This window comes from Marmota monax, unplaced genomic scaffold, assembly GCF_021218885.2.
Source record: "Marmota monax isolate L192 unplaced genomic scaffold, Marmota_monax_Labrador192_F-V1.1 WCK01_AAM20220418_F8-fsc00193, whole genome shotgun sequence".
NCBI lineage: Eukaryota > Metazoa > Chordata > Mammalia > Rodentia > Sciuridae > Marmota > Marmota monax.
In genome coordinates, this window is record NW_026695203.1 from 1,136,737 (window position 1) to 1,156,503 (window position 19,767).

The 19,767-nt window shown below is 36.5% G+C and overlaps 1 protein-coding gene across 1 annotated transcript in view; it reads left to right on the forward strand.

Moving 5' to 3' along the window:
• The window catches only part of Cntnap2 (contactin associated protein 2), a 1,911,322-nt gene that overhangs the window by 844,510 nt on the left and 1,047,045 nt on the right, over positions 1-19,767 (forward strand). Inside the window, exons 5-6 of the mRNA XM_058574358.1 lie at positions 8,959-9,162; positions 13,664-13,848. Of these exons, the coding sequence (XP_058430341.1) occupies positions 8,959-9,162; positions 13,664-13,848 (389 nt within the window). The remainder of the gene's footprint in view (positions 1-8,958; positions 9,163-13,663; positions 13,849-19,767) is intronic.

A 19,767-nucleotide genomic window follows, 5' to 3' on the forward strand; every position in this document is an offset into this window, starting at 1 on the left:
CCAGAAAATACAATGATTTAAACACAACTCACCCATGTTCTTTGCTGTTTTATCTCAAGACTTGCTCTTCCTTCAGGTTCCAGTAACATGCTCCTCCTTTCTGAGACCTCCCTCCCTTGTCCTTCCTCTCTTTTCCTTCCTTCTTGAGAATCGGACATAATTACAAAATTAATACCAAAAAATATGTTTTGTACCTTGCCCAGCTACAAAATATAAGAAAATGAATAAAGGCCCATTTCATTTTATAGAATCTTCTCCAAATACGCTTCTGGTTTACTTAGTTGACATTAACAACATTTAGTGATCTCTTATTAATTGAACAGTTAAATCTCTTCTATGTTAAGGATATTCTTGCCCCTGGGAAGTTGACTCTACCTTTTAGCAACAGCAGCACAGCATACAGCTTCCCCTTCCTGTAAGTCATGACCCCAGGCCTCTTAGGAGAAACAAACCCTCTCTTACCTGTATTTAAATTGATTTTTCTTAATCATCAATTCTATTTATTTAGAATCATCTACCTTGCTTTCTATAGAATTTGCCTTTGGAAATTAAAATCTTTGCTGACGCACACTGCAGTTTTTGTTTTTTTTTTACAGGTAAATTATGGAATATGAGTAACAAGTTTTTTTTCAGAACTGTTATGACCCATGTGGGTCAGCAGCCAGGAGCCTCTGCTTAACTCAATCTCACTGCTCAACATTTAAAAGCAGGGAGACTTCATAAAATATGTGGGTTTCTGGCCTTTTATACAGAACGAACGTTTGAATAACACACATAATGCCATATAGCAACTGTTACCTACAGGTGGATAGAGACCCCCTCAAGCATCCCCACCCCCTGATTATTCTCAACTATCATGGCCAAGCCGTGAAGCAGGGTCTTTTTCCTGGTGAGTTCTATCAGGAAGAATATATCTCTGTTCCCATATCTCCATCCAATCTGAGAAGGTGAAGGGCAATGATGGGGCTCCCTGATTATTACAACAATCCAGTGTCCCTCGTTTGTTTGTATGGAATGACTATCCCCCTTGAGCACTAAAGTTGTGACTTCCAATATCAGGAGTTTCAAATCATTTTACCCTTGTCAGGGCTGGTTCTCAGCATAAATGCTGTGAGCATTGCTCATGTATAGAATAAATTAATTCAGCCTGTTCACCGGAGCCCGGAAGTGCAGATGTCATGGAGTAACCAATGGCCCCAAGGTCACAGTGAATCAGACTCCCTCCAGGGCCGAGGCACTGAGGTGTGTGGATGACCAGGCCACAGAGCAGCATTTATCATTCTACCTGACAGGACCCAACTGCTCTAGTGGAGAAGAGAGAGCATATTATTTCCCAACATGTGTACACTAGGAGCTTTATTAATCCTACTTTATGTTGAGGGAAGTTTCACCCAAAGGTATATGAAATAAACCAGCTGTAATGTTCTACTCCATAGGAATAAACCTAGAATACACTGAGCATCCCAACCTCTTGCAAATAGGCACAAATCATTTGTACTAATACATTTAACTTTCAGGAAAGCACACAAAATAAAGGAAATAGAAATTGCTTTCATGCTGGGTGTGGTGGCACATGCCTATGATCCCAGCAGCTTGGGAGCGTGAAACAAGAGGATTGCAAGTTCCAGGCCAGACTCAGCAATTTAGCAAGGTCCTAAGCAACTATTTCAAAATAAAAAATAGTGTTTTGGCATCCCTAGGTTAACTCACCAGTATATATATAAAAAAAAGACTTTCTTTACTAGTCACCTGTTATATACTAGTACTTGTCCATGAATCTTTGCAGGAGTTGTTGGTGAAGTGTGCATAGTTTGGAAAAGTACCAATCATATATTTTTAAAAGGATGGCTTGGCTCCTTTTATAAGTGTGAATTTGAAAAGGATAGAGCATAGAATTGTGGGAAACTAAAGAAGTGAAACATTTCTGATATTCTGTCAAAAAATTAAGATGGTGAATGAAGATAAGGGAAATCAAAGAGGAATTTTTGACATTTTTAAGGGTAGATTAAATTCCATTGAAAGTCTTGATGCTTTTGTGATGTTGAATTTTTCATGCTATTGGACACAACTCTGACTATAACTATTCAATATTCATCTGTAATTCTTCTTTCACTAGAAAAGCTGGAACTAATTTGAGATCTTTGGTAGCCACAATGTATCATCAGAAAGCCCTGAATTCTTTAATAGCAGAGGCGTCTCTTGAATCCTAGATTTGTTTAGGCTTTGGCTATTCTATTAGACTATGTCTTCAGGTGTGTCTTTGCTCCCTCTGCCTCTCTACCCGTCTTCCATTCTAAGTCTTGCATACATGTGTAGAGATAACTTTCCAAGATGTAAACCTGAGCACACGCCTTCTGCTTAGAATGCCATCATGGCACCCACAGGCACATCTTCCAGAGGCTGGGGCCTCCCTTTTCCAGGTGTAACCCTGCCCATGACCTGCAAGCCATACACATTAAATTCACAAGGAATCAAGCTCCTTAAAACAATCAAACATTCTATTCCCCTATCCATCTGGATTTATTTCGCTCAATCTATATTCTCTTTTCATAGAATGTCTCATCTATGAATGCCTTCTTAAAACTCAACCCTTTACCTCAATAATTCCAGAGTCTTTCCAAGTCTCCAGATGTGGAAGATATCTCAGTGAATGCTAGTGGCTATCAGTAATGGTTCCTAAAATTTACTTGAAAAGAGCTTTATGCAGATCTATGAAATAAATTGTAAGCAATTGCAAGATTGTTTTTCTTATTTGACCCAACCTTTTACAGCAAGAGATTTTTCTGTATATGGTATTTTAAAATGTATTAGTAGAAAATTTGAAACGTATGTCCAACATATGAGGAACACCTGCCATTTGAAAAGATAGATTATCATTAATTATCTGAAAGGATTATTGTTCCATAGTTCCCAAGAGGAACAGCCAGGCCATGCCACAGGATGGGCTCAGAGGGCTCACGAAGGGAATTCCCAGGGTCTGTCAGGCGGCAAAGGGAGTGAGGGGCCATGACCAGGAGATTTTTTTTTTGTGGGTTTCTACAGGGAGAAGTGGATGAGGCAGGCTTATATGTAATAACTTGAATAATTTCAGTGGGCTTTGGGGTATTAGAGCTATCCTAAATCATGCAGCATTGGACTCTTGGGTGGTATTTAGGGCAGGAGGATCCTGGCTCGTAAGAGGAGAGTTTCATAAAGAAGGTGGTTGGATGGTGGACTCTGGGTTGGATGGTTTTCTTTGGAAAGTGTGCTTGCAGGCCAGTTGTTTACTATCTAGGAATTAGCTGACCCAGGAAAGGGCGATCCCTGCAGGGTTGGCATGGTGCCAGATGTCAGGATATCACAGCACAGAAAACAAAAGACAAGCTTAAAACATGGGGGAACATGGAAGTAAGCCACAGCAGTTTCAAAAAATGACCAGGTTGGTGATCCCTGACCCACTACCAGTCCATTTGCCTTATCCCTGCTTCAGATACAGAGCATTGATCCTTTCCTGATGTTAATATAAATTACTGTTGAAACAGTATCTGAAAGCAAATGCCCCAGCACCCTTTCCAACCAAATTGCCATCCGTTAGCCCACACAGCATAGAAATTCAGACACCAGAACTGACAATGATGTTTTAAGTGGAACCAGAGATTTTTAAGAACCTGAAAGATATGCTGGGAATAATTTAAGTCAGAAGACATCCTGAGGAGTTTCTTAATATCAGGTTCATTTCCTCATCTTTGTAGCCTGTACTTGGGATTTACAATTCTAAATAGACTTTTCCCAAGCGAAAAATAGATTTTCTATGGTCAAAACTGTAGAGCTATTTTCAGTAAACAGCAATATTATCAAAGAGAAGGCAAGTCTAATTTGTTTGACTTTTTGATTTACAAAAATAAATAAAAATAGCTTCCACATGGATTTCCTGCAAATAGATTTTATGCTAATTTTCAGAAATTGCTTATTATCTATGTATTATCAGCTATATTAGAACTATAACCCAGTTCAGAAGTGGATTGCTCTGGTTTTCTAAGATCTTATGAGTTGTGAGCAGATAGGAGGGGGACCAGAACATGTGCACACGTGTGTGTGTGTGTGTATGTGTTATTAATGAAAATTTCATGAGGCAGAGGGTACTTCAATGTTGTCTTTTGATATTCAATAATATAATTTTTAACAATATAATTTTTAAAAATTACTAACACTTTCCTATCTCTGAGTTTGATTCAAGTGAGCCAACCATATAATTAGACATCCGTGAATCATCATGTATTATAGTTTTCTTTATGAAGTAATTCAATAATAAAAAATACAGAAATCAATCCATCTTGCTTCTAAACTTCAATAAATATTAATCTTGGGATGATATACATAACTATTAAAATAATATTCAATACTTAGTACTTTAATCTTAAAATAGGAAAGTTTCTCTTAAAGTGATAAATATATATATATATATATATATATATATATATATACACACACACACACATATATATACACACAAACACACACACATTATATATATACACACATTATATATATACACACACGTACATATCTATAGTACATATATATTGCATTTAAACTCATGTAGCTGGTAAATTTTCTAGCTTTTGAGTTATAAACAAATAGCTCTACAATGAGCATATTAATAGCATTTCATGTTTTAACTATTTCTTCATATCAGATAACCACAATTACAATAGTTAGATAAGTACATATCATTAAATAATGTATAAGTCTGTGCCCTTAGTAAATTTTCTGGCACCAGGTATGATATTGCAGGGAAATAAGAACTTCTCCTTTTCGCCTTGTTATTTCAAATACCCATCGTGTTTAGATCAATTGAAGAAGGATTTGTTGTGCCAAGAAGGCAAAGTAGAACAATCCAAAGTCTGTACCTTAGAAGAACTTAAAGTCCACAGAGAAAATGAGGCCCCTAAAGGGTAATGTCACTAGAGCCTGGGGAGTGGGGTGACAAGGTACCAGGGTGCCATGGGACAGGAGGCAAGGCAGCTTTGCCCAGGGAAGCTTGCAGGTGGGTGAAGCTTCCCCAGGGCTTTGAAGACGCCTGGAATTTAACCAGGTGATACCATTGAAGGTGTTGTAGGCTACCTGGCAGAGCTGGGATTGTGTCTTCTCGCCAAAGAGTTTATTTCAGAAAGCTGTTCTCTGGAGAGAACAGATGGAGGGAAATCAGCATGGAGGATGGGAATCGTTCATTTAAGTTTGTTAGAACAATGGGCCACATGAGAGGTGACGGCAACCAGGTGGTAGGACACATAAAAGTGAGTTCAAAAAAATGTGGCAGGGCTAAAGTCTCTAGGACTTGGAAGTGCTGAGTGTAGGTGGGCGAGAGAAAGAGGAGCTCAAGAAAGTGGCCAAACTCTGGCTTGAGTGACTAAATTTTGGATAAGAGGACAAGAGAAACAAGGCCCAGAGAAACAAGGCCCAGAGAAACAATTAAGAATTGGGCTAGGAGATAAATATACCAATGGAATATCCATGGGTATCAGTGTCTCGGGCTTGGGTGGGAGTCGAAAGGTTATGGAGAGAGGCAGTCAGAGTCCTCTGATACTGCTGCTGTACCATGAGATACCAAGCACTTAGTGGCAAAGGAGCACGTTTTCAGGAAAGAGACTGTAGAAAATGTTAGATGTTGGTCTTCGCAAAAAAAAAAAAAAAAAAAAAAAATCTTTGAGGATTTTGTTTAGTTTCTTCTTTGCCAAAGTAAACATGATGTTTTAGTCTATCTCTAGGCCATTTTTCAAAGGATGTAGTTAAGTGATCTATTTTAACTTTTTATTTAGGTTTAAACCACAGACAAGTCAAAAGAAAAGTCAATAAATTACAAGGAAGAAATGAGATCCAGTTACATACAGAAAGAACAAGCAGGACTCTATCCTTGTGTATGTCTGTCTAGGACAGAATCAGTTAAAAATGATGGAATGATTTTTTGCCCCAAACCACAAACCCAAAAACATTATCTGATAATATCATTGTTTTCCTGACTGTGGAAACATTGGGCATATGTGTAATTGTGGCACCAAGGAAAATCAGAGTGATTCTAAAAATTTCTTCCAATCTAGTGCCAAATGTTTAATGAAAATATGTGATAGTGTTTATTATAACTTCATCCAGTTTATTACAATATGAAAGATAGCATTCTATCCTTCAACAAATATTCAATGAACATTGTTTGAAGCATCATTTTAGGTAGTGGGCTTCAAGATGAGCTAAATAAAGTGTCCAATGCATTCATTCTTAGAGGGGATTTGTGGTGAACTCATAAACGTGCCAGTATATCAGGTGGAGTTCAGTGCTGTGTGAAGGAAGAGAGCTGACTGAGGAGGGAGAGAATGGAGATAGCAGTCACACTGTATCATAAACAATGGTCAATGTATCTAAAATATTGACATATGGCTTAAAAGTAATACGTGGATTCACATTCATGTAAAGTTTGAAAAACCAGGCAAATTCTACCTTCTGTTTTTACACATTAGTTTCAGAGATGCATTTCAAACTTTTGAGGTGACTTTATGTTTACTTGCCCAAATTATGTTAAATATGTATCTTTAGACATTTATATATAAAATATAAACTCATATATACACATATGTATATATGTGCTTATACACAATAATATAATATGCATGTGATATAATCATTGTATATCTGAATGTATACAAAATTATATATATATATATATATATATATATATATATATATTATTCTGTACTTCACATAGATGGATAGATTGATAGGTAAAATGTACAGAATCTAGGCTACACAAAACCTATTACTCATTAACATTGGTGATCTCTTGTGGATCTAATTCCCTATTTTCAACACTTTTATATTATTTGATTTCTTTATAAAATAAACATATTAAGTTTTGGACAACCTTTAAACAATGGTAATACAGATAATATTTTTGGGTTTGTGGATTGAGGCAAGAATTCATTCCATCATTTTTAACTGATTCAGTCTTAGACAAACATACAAATATAAAAAAGTTATTTTTAAAATTTTTACATCCTTACATGCTGCTCACATCTTTAAAATATCTTATCCAAACTGAGACTATAAAGATTAACATGAATTATTTTAAAAGCCCTCCTCTACCAAGACAATTTGATGAATTAGGCCCATTTCCAGTTCTCTAAGATATTGTTAGAAGCAAAAATTGTGGAAACACTATGATTTTGCATTCAATTTTTGACTAGCCATTATTGTTCCTCCGATTGCTTAAACAGTTCGACCACACATATTTAATCACTGTATAGAAAACTTAATTCTAGGGAGCGAGAAGTAATCAGGATAATAGGGGGGGAAAGTGGCTTGTCCTAAAGTAAGCACAACATACTATTAGATGTCAAATGAAATTTTAATGTATTTTTGTAGAAAACACAACTAAACTCTGATGTTATTCCCACTAATTCACACTATCTCTGTCTCTTTTTAAAGTGTATGGTATGGGTCTAAGTGTAAATTATACAATATAGATTATCTCAAGGAATTTTATCATTTTTGAGCTAGCTCTGAGTCACACATGCAAGCAAGCATGCTGATATTTTGGAAGCATTTAACCCATTCATAGAAAAACTCTGATTAGCAATGTGTGAAATGTGACTTGCAAAGCATCTGATCTGTTTCCTAGCATGCACTGAGGACTACTTGGCATTGATGAAATGAGACTTCGTCTTCACAGATAGCTTTTCTTCATAATTTTATTAAATAATATTAGGAATGTCGGAAAAAATTAACCATACTCATTCTTTCTGTCACATTTTCTCATTTCACTAAAAGTGAGGTAGAAAGGCATCATTATTTGCATAAATATTGATGTACCTGGAACTGAATGCTTTCTTCTAAACTCTAGCAACATTTACTTCCTGAGAGTTGAAAGAGAATATTTTATGTCAATTAATATATATAGAAAGTATATAAAACAATGATGTGCTTATTACTCGGCTGTCAATGATATGAAGTTGACCGCAAAATTACTTTCTAGAGATCAGAATTGACTCCCTTCTGGATTTTGTTTATTCATTTTTCAAAACAAAAAGAATTTTCTCCCAACTGCTGGATTATAAATTCACCCTACGATATGAAAATCAGATTCCATTCCTTCTCTCCTTTATCTCTCATCACAGAAGATAAAGATATTGCCATTAGAATTCAGCTATGACAGTCTAGAGGATTAAGAGAAAGTCTAATTGGCTTTGCAGTGTTAGCAGAAGCCAAATTTAATGGTTGATTCCCCCTCCCCCTATTAAAATAAACCTCTGTGATTCATAGTCTCAGAGAACAGAAGACTGTTTTCCTCAACGGAAAGTGAGGTTGCCTGTGTTCACTGGAGTGGAACAGCGCCCCAAACTCTTGATTCCAAATGCAAGGATCTAATAAGGAATTCCAGAAAGGATGCCCAACAGCAAATGTTAAGAAGCTTTCTAAAATTCAATTAATTAAAAACTCTGAATACTACAAATTCACTACGAATGTGGTGAAACACAAAAACCATGAGAAAACCTGAGTTGACCATCCAACCCTATCCATTCTCATGTCCAAAAAGTGGAATAAAGTCTAGTAGAACATGTATTTATAAATCATGAAAAATTATTGTCCCTGAGGAATGAACCATGAAATCTCCTAATCTCTTAGAGACAAAAACAAAACAAGAAAAAAAAAAAAGCACTTTGTTGGACAAAACTCTACATCCCCAAGTTAACTTTTGAAGTTTATAACCCATTATGAGTTTTCATGATCAATATCATAACTGAAGTGGCTTTTCTGATCATTCTGTATGCACTCTCCCGATGGAATCCACGTTGGAACACACAGTAGATCACAAGAGTGACAACAGGCCGTGCCCAGGACCCCAGCCCCTCAGCAAAGACGCCCCAGGCCGCCCCCCTGACGCTGATTCTGCCCACAGCCACACTAACGTGCTCTTTTTCCTTCTCCTAGGGGCTGATGTCATCAACTTCGATGGCCACGTCGTGTTACCATACAGATTCAGAAACAAGAAGATGAAAACGCTGAAGGACGTCATCGCCTTGAAGTTTAAAACCTCTGAAAGTGAAGGGGTCATCCTGCACGGAGAAGGACAGCAAGGGGACTACATCACTTTGGAACTGAAGAAAGCCAAGCTGGTCCTCAGTTTAAACCTAGGTTGGTTTTGATGCCTGGTACCATTATTTCTGTGCATTAAAACTCCCACGAGCAGCGGTTGCTTACTTGACCCTTTAAAATGTAAATTGTAATAGAGTCCCCACTATGTCGTTAATTCATTCTTGATCCATAGTGGTTGGTGTATATGGATAGATGTATTACATTAAAAAATATTGATTATGCATTTCTACTATACAAAGGATACAGCCAACTGCATGCATTGCAATGGAGACACAAGGTCCTTAAGCTTATGAAGTTTATGACCCATACAGGAATTAAATAATATATTACTTATTATTGCTTTTATTATAAAACATACAAAAATAAATGTAAGTATTTATTGCTGCACATACAGTATGGATAGATAGTTGCTTTTCTAACTCAGTGTGGGAGAAGATAAGATGCTAGTGTTCCTTGGAGTCAAAAACATGGGCCCCATATCAAATAAGCATTATAAAATCAGTTAAAGAGGTGAATATGATAAGGGCGGAGACTTACATGCCCTATCTGAAGCAACGGGGCCTTCAATGGAATGTGTAATAAGGAAATTTCTCTCTTAGGAGAAAATGTAATACTCAAACTCAGAGCTGAGCGATGGAAATGAAGAACTAATCATAAAGACTTCAAGGGGAAAAGGACTTCATAGGAAGGGATCCTTGTAGGCAAAGAGCTTCATGATCAAGGAACAGGAAGGAGGCCAGTGTAGACGAATGTTGTGAGTTATTGAGATAGGAGATGAAGGGATGGGAACTGTTCAAGTCCTGTGGGATGCTTCAGGGCATGGTGGAGGCTCTAGATATTATTATTATTTTGAGGGGTGGAGGTACTGGGATTGAACTTAGGACACTCAACCACTGAGCCACATTCCCAGTCCTAATTTGTATTTTATCTAGAGACAGAGTCTCAGTGAGTTGCTTACTGCCTTGCTTTTGCTGAGCCTGGCTTTGAACTTGAAATCCTCCTGCTTTAGCCTCCTGAGCTGCTGGGATTTCAGACGTGTGCCACCATACCTGTCTGGATATTATTTTTAAAATCGATATCTATTGGGAGTCCTCAAACTCTATGGCATTATAATCATAATTTCAAAAGTGCACTGGGACTTCTGTGAAATATTTGCTTATGCTGGCATGAGAGTCAAAGTAAAACTTCTGCATAGTTCAGGGGAAAGACAGCATCAACTTGCATGAGTTAGTTATCAGTGGAGATGCAGGGAAATGTGTGTTAGGAAAACCAGGATATAGATCAATTCAAGGGTCATTGTGATGAGATGGGTATTACATAAGAAGAAAAGAGCAGAGAGTAAGAGCAATTCCTGGGATTTGGACTAGAGCACCAAATAGATGTCAGTGTCACTTTTCAAAACAGGAAAACTATTTAGGAGGAACTCTAAAGTCCTTTTGAACCTGGTGCATTTGAGTAGCCTCTCACATATACAGGGGTTTCTATTATAGAACTGCATGCATGGCACTGAGAGGGCAGGTACTATAATCCAGAACAAGTAGACACTGAGGGCAGGAAATAAAGAATGCATTGTTATCACAGAGACCAAGGAAGGAAAGGAAGTGACCCATGATGGCGAATTCTCACATTAAGATCAAGACTGAGAAATGAATATTAGTTTTGACAGCATGGAGATTATAGTCAATTTACTCTCAGAGGAACAGAAAGGATGGTTTTATTGACTGATTTTGTAGGTAAAAAACATGAAATAAGAAAAAATAAATATTTTGAATATAGTAAAACTGTTCAAATTGGATTCTAGTTAAACTACAGAAATAATTTGTTTGGAGGGAAAGGTAACTCAAGTGAGTTTCTGTTTGTTTAGAGTTTCTATTGCTTGTAAATGGATGATACCACCAGTGCGTGTTTGTGTGTTGGTAATGTGGCTAGGTTTTACTTAAAGCTAAAGAAGAATTCCACCATGTTGGTCCTGGCATAGAAATTACAACTCATAAAAAGCAATGGTATCTTTTTTGCTTGGCTAAAATCTGCAGGTTGTATGAAAGGGTGTTTTCAAGGTACCATGCATTCCCCTGAAGTTTTCTCTTGTAATGCTATAAAAATTCTAGAAAGATTTTATACCTTAAAATACATAAATAACTAAAGATTACATGTTGAACGAATCACAGTGGAAAGCTACAACACTGAAGATTAGAATACCCAAAGAGATGCTGCCTATTTGACTTTCTTACCAATTATCAACTGAGTGTTCCAACATTCCTGAATATGGCTTGCAAGCTGTGTACTAACTTGTATTACTTTGAAAATCAGAATTATACTAAAAGCTAGAAAAATAATTCACCATGTTGGCAATCAACTTTAGTTTTTAATGTAGGTAATGATACATTATCTTAAACATTTATTATTTATTATAGAACTTTTCACATTCAAAATCTGATCTTATCAAAATAATAGTTTCTATAAGAAAAGGAAGATAGGAAAAATTCACAAAAGAACTTTACTACTTAATTATAAAATGTTACTTTACATTAGTAATCAAAATGTCAAGTGCATGTGAAATTTAGGAAAATGCAGGTATTAAATATAGAAATTTAATGTCATTCATTAAATAATAAATCATTAAACAAAAAAATCATCATTCCTAAATAATACCAAGATGTTAGAAGAAAGGTAGGCACAGGATATTAAAGTCAACTCATTAAAAAAGAATGTAAACCACCTATAAACACCAATTCTCAACCACACACTAGCTATAAAAAATGCACCATAAAATAACAAGTTACTAATTTTTTCCAAGTCTTGAAATGATGAAATAAGTGCTGTTGAATATGTAAGAAAATATACTTTTTTATCATTCTTTAATTAAGATGATGTTCTTGGGAAAATGACTAAGCAGTGTATCTGTAGATATTTAAAATAGCTTGTGTATGTTTTCCAATAATCCTAAGGGAAAATTGAGAAATGCTTACAGAGAATTTAAGTCCAAAGATGAACTTTTTAAATATTAATTACAATGTAAAAAATTGAAAATTGTTACATGAGTAGAAGAAATATGTTGGTAACATCTGACAAGTCTATGCTAATTTTTAATTGTATGGGGAAATACTACATAATGATCCATAGCACATAAATAACATGGGTGTCAATACTGTTGCCTTAAATGTGCATATATAAACCTAAATATTTATATGTATGAATTTCATATACATAAACACATACATACAAACACACATATATACATATATGTATATAATGAGAAGGATGTATTCATATAAAAATCTGGAAGGAAACACACCAAACCATTTTTAGTGGTGGAATATATAATCTTTTCTTAGTTTATTTGTTGATTTTTCTTAGTATTGTCTGCTTGTGGTAATGAACAGGTATTCATTTTCTGTGCTACCTGAGTAAAACAGCCTGAGGTCATCTTTAAAACAGGACTCTGTAGAAGGAAGGAGGGAGGGACTGAGGGAAGCCGTGAACGTGTGCACACCCAGGCAGCAGAGGATTATATCTAAACACCCAGGCAAACACCTGGAGTGGCCTTTCAAAGCCCACTGTGGTGTGTGGAGGTGTGACCTCACCTTTCTGAAACCAGGAAATGGTTATACCACCCCTGCCCCCAACACACACAAAGTTCATTGCTTTTTCACCGGGAAGCAGTTTACTTAGAGTTTTTGTGACTGAACAGACTTTATGACAGTCTTAGAAATATCGCCACTCAAACATCTCATGTCCCCTTTAATGCCTTTCGGTCAACATCAGGCAGGGCTTCCTGCGGCTCAGCTTCCAGTGTGTTCAAAGCAGGAAAACTCAAGGGAGCCTGGCCACTCACATGTGTGCTCCTCTCCTCCTCCCCTCCTTCCAGCCCGGCCCCACTGCCTGTCTCTCCTCATCTTTCTCTCTTACACACACACACACACACACACACTCACTCACTCACCATCATGCCTCAACATTTGATTTCCTCTTCATGAATGAAGAAATGATGAGGATTCTTCCCCCTATTTCACACCTGAGCAAATAGACTCCCAAGACCTGGCTCAGGCATCAAGCTCATGTCGAGGCAGCATCAGACCCCAGACCCTGTGGCTCCAGAACCCCCTGTGATACTTACTTCCTAAGGAATCTACCAAAAATTAGCAGAAATTATGGCACTATAAAAAATACTAATTTTTAAGGGAAAAGAAAGAATTTCATCTTGATAACCTTCATGTATTTGGTACTGGGGAGTAAACTCAGAGATGCTAATCTATACCCCTGGCCCTTTGTAAATTTTTATTTAGAGACAGGGTATTTTCAAGTAGAGGCTGGCCTCCAACTTGAGCAGCTCCTGCCTCAGCCTCACAACTCACTGGGATCTTTCCTGTACTTTGTAAGAGTCTTTTTAGCTCAGTTACCTACTAGTTCTCCTGGTCTGCCTCTAATGGAGGCAGCTGTGACGATCCTCAGCCTGGCTGGGTGTTGGAAAGGAAAGACCCACCGGACCCCGAGTGGGCCCTGCAGCCACCTATTGTTTCTTTTTCTCCTGGTGACTCAGGAAGCAACCAGCTGGGCCCCATCTATGGCCACACATCTGTGATGACGGGAACCCTGTTGGATGATCACCACTGGCACTCTGTGGTCATCGAGCGCCAGGGACGGAGCATCAACCTCACACTGGACAGGAGTGTGCAGCACTTCCGCACCAACGGGGAGTTCGACTATCTGGACTTGGACTACGAGGTATGCAAGTGACGTGAGTGAACACTGGCGACTGCGAGTGAGCCTCAGTCACCACTGCACTGTTGTACTAGTGTCACTCACATGCCTATACATGGTTTTCTTCTCCAAAAAACAAAAAGGAAATTTCATGTTTAAAACATAAATTAAACATATATTTCATTTTGTGTAATTCTAAATGTCCAATCCTGAGAATTTGAAATATTTTAAAAATTTTAATAACAAAGTAATAATTTAAAGAGAAGGACCATGCCATTAGGGCCATATGGTAAGTTCAGATCACACTTGTAATCGTTCTACTGGTGTATTAGTCTGCTTTGCGTTACTATAACAAAGTACCTGAGGCATCTATGTTCTTAGAAAAGGTTTATTTAGTTCATAGTTTTGGAGTTTTTAAGTCCAAGATCAAGTGGGCCATGTTAGTTTGGCCTCTGGTGATGGTGGCAAATAGTAGCACATCATGGAAGGAGAATATGTAGGAACAGTCAAATCTTGAACCAAAGCAGAGAAAGAAAGAACTAGAGTCCTACAGTCCTCTCTGAGGACACACCTCCAAGAACTAAGTAGCTCCCGCAGGCCCCGCCTCTTAAAGGTCCACACTACTTTCTGATACTGCCACTGTGCGGACCAAGCTTCCTTCTACCAGGTCCTCTCAATATTCAAATGACCATAATTGGTAATTAGTTATGCATCGACTCCTCTTGAGAATGTGCTGTGCATTATATATAAAGCACTATCTAATATATTTTATAAAATACTGGATAAGAAATTCTCCTTTCTGTGTAATATTTATAAATATTTATAAATTTATAAATTTAAATATTTATAAATTTATAAGGATAGAAAGGTCTTTTGATAAGTTCTATTTTCTCAAATATAGTTACCATAAAATAATTGAAATAAAATATAGAATATTTTAAAGACCTTGTCTACAAACAAAAAGACATATTTTACCTTCTAATAACTAAAAAGCACTTAGTGAGCTGGAGTTATAGCTCAATGGTAGAGCACTTCCCTTGTACGCATGAAACACTGGATTGGATCACATAAAAATAAATTCAATAAATAAAGTAAAGATATTGTGTATTAAACATTAATCAGTACTGATATGATATACATATATATATATATATATATATATATATATATATATATATCCTCATAATATTTTAGTAGGCGTAGCAGGTTTTTTAATAAATTATTTGGAGAGCAATTTCAACCTTAGAATATTCACCAAAACTGTTAATAATACATAGGGATAAAAATTCTTTAAGAAGATACTCATCATAATTTTATATGTAATAGGAAAAACTGATTAACACTTAATATCAAAAAGCAACTTAGTAGTAATATTAAAAGAATGAAATACTCTTCATCCCAGTGGTTTCCAATCATTCTTAATTCCTGGAGCCGTTAGTGTCTTAGTAAGTTTTCCATAGAAGTCCTAGGCTATCAGGCACCCATTTGCAAAACTCTAAATATATTTTATTTCAATCTTGGATAACAGTAATTACTAATTAATTGGATGAGTGAATTCACCCTGGGACATCTCAGACTTTGGGATAAAATTTGACATTTCCATCCTCTTTTTCTAGTTTTTTTTCTTTATATAATATCTTTTTCTGAGAGGAATGACCATAAACCCAACTCCACAAAGACAGGAGGTCCCCATAAGGAGGTCACCATGGTCAGATCCTGGAGAGGCAGCCTCTGAACTGGTGCTTATCACCAGGTCCCAGAGAGTTCCACTGTTCTTGTTCCTGTAAAATTGTAAAGTATGCCAATACTGATCGGCTTTGAGTTCTTGGCCCTAGCTTTGGGATCACAGATATATACATCTGTGCGTATTATATACATCTACATATAAATTTCTAAGAATGTGGAATATGCTCAATATACAACGATGTGAAAAAGTTAAAATTTATGATGGATTTTTACTTATATGTTCAGTTTCTAAATTCTGTGTCATATGAATATATTTAAATATTAATATATTTAATATATTAATATATTTGATAAAATATATATTCATTCCTAAATAGAAATTTAGACTAGAATATACTACATAAAACCTGATGGATACTATGTTAACATTAAATAAATTTAAGGTCATTGGTAAATAATTATCTTACTGTCCCCCCAAAATGTCTTCAAAGCAAGATGATTAATGGAAGGAAGATAATGTGAAAATCCCAGAAATTTTTATATTCTTTAAATTGCTTTAAAGTTTGGCTCCTTGTAACTTGTCTCCCAAGGTGTGAGAGAACTTGGAGATGAATTATTCATCCTCCATTAATAAACTTTGAAGAACTTCAGAGAAGGTGGGAAATCCTAGAACATTTGCAATGGGCAAACATAACTCCAATTTTCAAAAAACAGAATTAAAAATTGGGGGTTATTGACCTTATTGAGTTTGTGATGAAGTCAATGAATATTTATACACACACAACACCTTCTATGCAGGGTCAACAATTTCATGGGTGCTTTGAATTCCGTCTATGCACCGTACCACGTTTGGAAACCTCAGCCATGGTTAACGATCTCTGGAATGTATTCATTAGGAAGAGACAGTAGGGAGAAATTTACATTTACAGAGAAAAAGTTAGGATAGACCAACATTTGTCTCTTTGTAAAGCTACTGCCTGGTAACTTTCCTCTTAGACACTGCTGTTATTGGCATTCTCTGTAGTAAAAGTAGTTGAACTTACCTTTTTATTTATATACATTTATCTTAATATGAAGAGACTCATTTTGCTTATTTGTTTAAGAGAGTCTAGGTACTACGCTGAAATCAATCTCCCTGTATTGTCACACACATCTCCTGGATGCATCCACATAGAAACCAGTCTCATGTCTACATAGGCCGCATGAAAATTAGCTGCAAACCTAAACTAGTATGAATCCTATAACGCTTCTCCTGAAGTATTTGAAGTCTAGCCTAAGGGATCAGAAACCTGATCTTATCTTCACAAAACCTGGAAATGTCCTGCTTCCCTGAAATTCCATAGTTTCAGTTCTTCCATAAGAAGGCTAAGGACCTTCTTGGCCAAAGGTCTGAGGCCAAGGGCATTGAGGCTTAAAGATGAGGGTGCACTGGTAAAAACCTCACAACAGGCTCCCTCTAGGGAGGAAGGAGAAGAATGCACTGGTTTGGGGGTTTTTTGTTTGTTTTTTGGAATTTCCTGATTTTTATAGGGGATATACCCCGTTGTCATTGATATCATGTTAGCAACTTGATAGCACGGAACAGGGAGTTGGAAAGAGGTTCCCATTAGCACACTCTTATACAATATTTGCATCATATAGGTAAATAAGCATACGTAATCTCAAAAACGTACATGACTGTAAAATGTAGACATGAATTCTGAGGAGACATTAATTTTCTATTTAGTGTAATCTCTTTGGTTTAACTTTACATAATTCAACTCTAATGATGACTCTGTTTGAAATCAGTTCTCCTGAACCACTCTGAGGAGGATCCATGTCAGGGGTAGAATGTACATCACCTGTCACCATCACCAGAGGGGCACATCCTTAAACAGGCAAAATGTGCCTCTTTGCACCTCACGTGACTCAGTGAGGAAGAGGTCTTGTGGAAGAGCATCTGAATTCCCCTCCTTCCTCCCTGTCTGCTGCTGTATTGTATCCTGAAGTGGGTCAGGTGCCGTTTGCTTACAAGCTACTGGCAACATGGTGGCCTGGGGCGCGTATGGAGCTGTGGGTATGGAGCTATGGAAATGTGCTTTGTGCCATTTTTCCTCCTCTGAGCCAGTGAAACCAAAGGGTGGGATGGTAAACTGGAGTTTGGCCTGGACTTTGTCTGCTTTTCAGTTGAACACCAGGACATGCCCACCGTGGATATTAAATCTTTGTCCTTTGCAATGTAGTTGTGCTTGGAAGGAGGGAAGAGATGGCTACTGTCCACTGAAGAATGGCTAACTAACTGGATAGGATTATAGAGAAAATCAATGACATAGGCTCACATAGGACCAGAAGCCTGGGCTCAATCCCTCTCTGATCTCACTGGTCTGTGATGGTGTAACTCACATTCCCCTACCATAAGATGAATATAATAGCATATGTCTCCTAGGGTTAACTGAGGAGGCAACAGAAAATTATAGAAAGAAATACGTTTGTGTATGTATGCTTCAAATCTTCCAACAGGTTGATAAGTGTTGTCTGTTGACTTGGAAGCAACGTACCCAACTGAAAATCATTATTTTCCCTAAAGACAGTGGGACAAAACATACTTAGATGTGTCTAGTAGTCTGTACTATACTTTATACTTTGTAGCTAATAAAATTGTAAATGCAGTAATATCTTTAGAAGCAAGGTTATTGGATGGTGATCTCATTCATAAGACTACTATAAGAGACAGAAAAACATGATTGTTATTCTGACAAACACCACAATTTTTTACTATCAGAATAATTAGAATGTATGGAAGTACTCTGTGGTCCAGTTGCAAAAATACATAACTAGAAATAATGACAACCTAATGTTACATTATTATTACATAAGGAATTGGGATTAGAACCTACTCAATTTTAGGAATCTGTTAACTTGAGCCAGTGATACTTCAGCTGGTGCCTTCCTTGGGGTAGGGCATGTGCCTATGGTTGTTGAAAGCAGAAAAACCATAAGGAACTTTGAATCATTATCCCTAAGGCAAAAAGATGCCTTTGAGTAAAGAAACCATGTATACCGAGGAGTAAAACAATAATTTAAACCAGTATTTAGTAATATTATTAAAACACGAAGCTATGTGTCATCAAACACAGATTTTAAAACTGCCCATTCTGGAAGAATCGATAGAACAAGTTGCAGACAGGAAATATAGCACTCCATTTTAGTATCTGCAGTTATTACCATTGATGTCATGTACAAGTTCATAGAACCTAATAGGGTCCTTTTGGTGCACCTGGAAAGTATCTTCCCAATAATTTTACCACTTTAGATTACTTTGTGTTTCTCTTTATATAGTTTCCTTACTCTTTTCTATATGTTTTCACTTTTGCTCAGCTTTCTCCTTCTCATCCTACCTATGGATTCTGGGGCAAATGACCCAAAGTCAACTAACAATAATTAATAATTTTAAGTGAGGTTTTTCTGAACACTGCTTCAGAAACTATCATTAATTTGATTTTTTCCTTAAAACTAATTAAGTATTCAAAATGCCAAGACACCAAATTGGACTTACTACAACTCTTCTAGAACACAAAAGACATTTTGCCTTACGTTTCAGATATGAAATCTTGACTTTAAAAATGTCTCTACTGTTGTTTTTACTTACAGAAATGACAGAAAAAATGATAATGATAACACTGATAAAAATAATTATAAGATAAATAACCATCTGGATTATGTGTCTTGATAATACAACTATGATTAGTACTGGGATTTATTTCCTAATACACTATTAATAGTATATGTCCTTCCTGGCAGTACAGATATTAAGTCTAACTTTGTATTGCATGTATTTAATGCTGTAAATAGACCAAATATACATGAAAATTACACATCTCCTTCTATAAGCAATAATAGTGCCCAAAGGAACATATTAAGAGGTATTGGCCTTATTCCTTAGAATTTTGAAGATTTTATGAATTTGGAATATCTTTATGCCTATACAGTTCAACTTACAGCCCCCAAATTCCAAGTCCCTAGTAAATATACTAGTGATATTTGTAGAACTCTGATCTATACTCAAGATATGTCCAATGAACTTATGACTCTTTCCATCATTAGATTACAGTATATGTACAGAGAGTAAATACAATATTCCTTCCTTTGGGCTGCAGTTTTATCAGCTTATTATGTTAGTGTTAGTTATCTCAAGATGACTAGAAGCATTTATTGACAATATGTCTTTGAATGATAAACATGAAAAATATATTTTTAATATTACTTGATAAAAGAAGT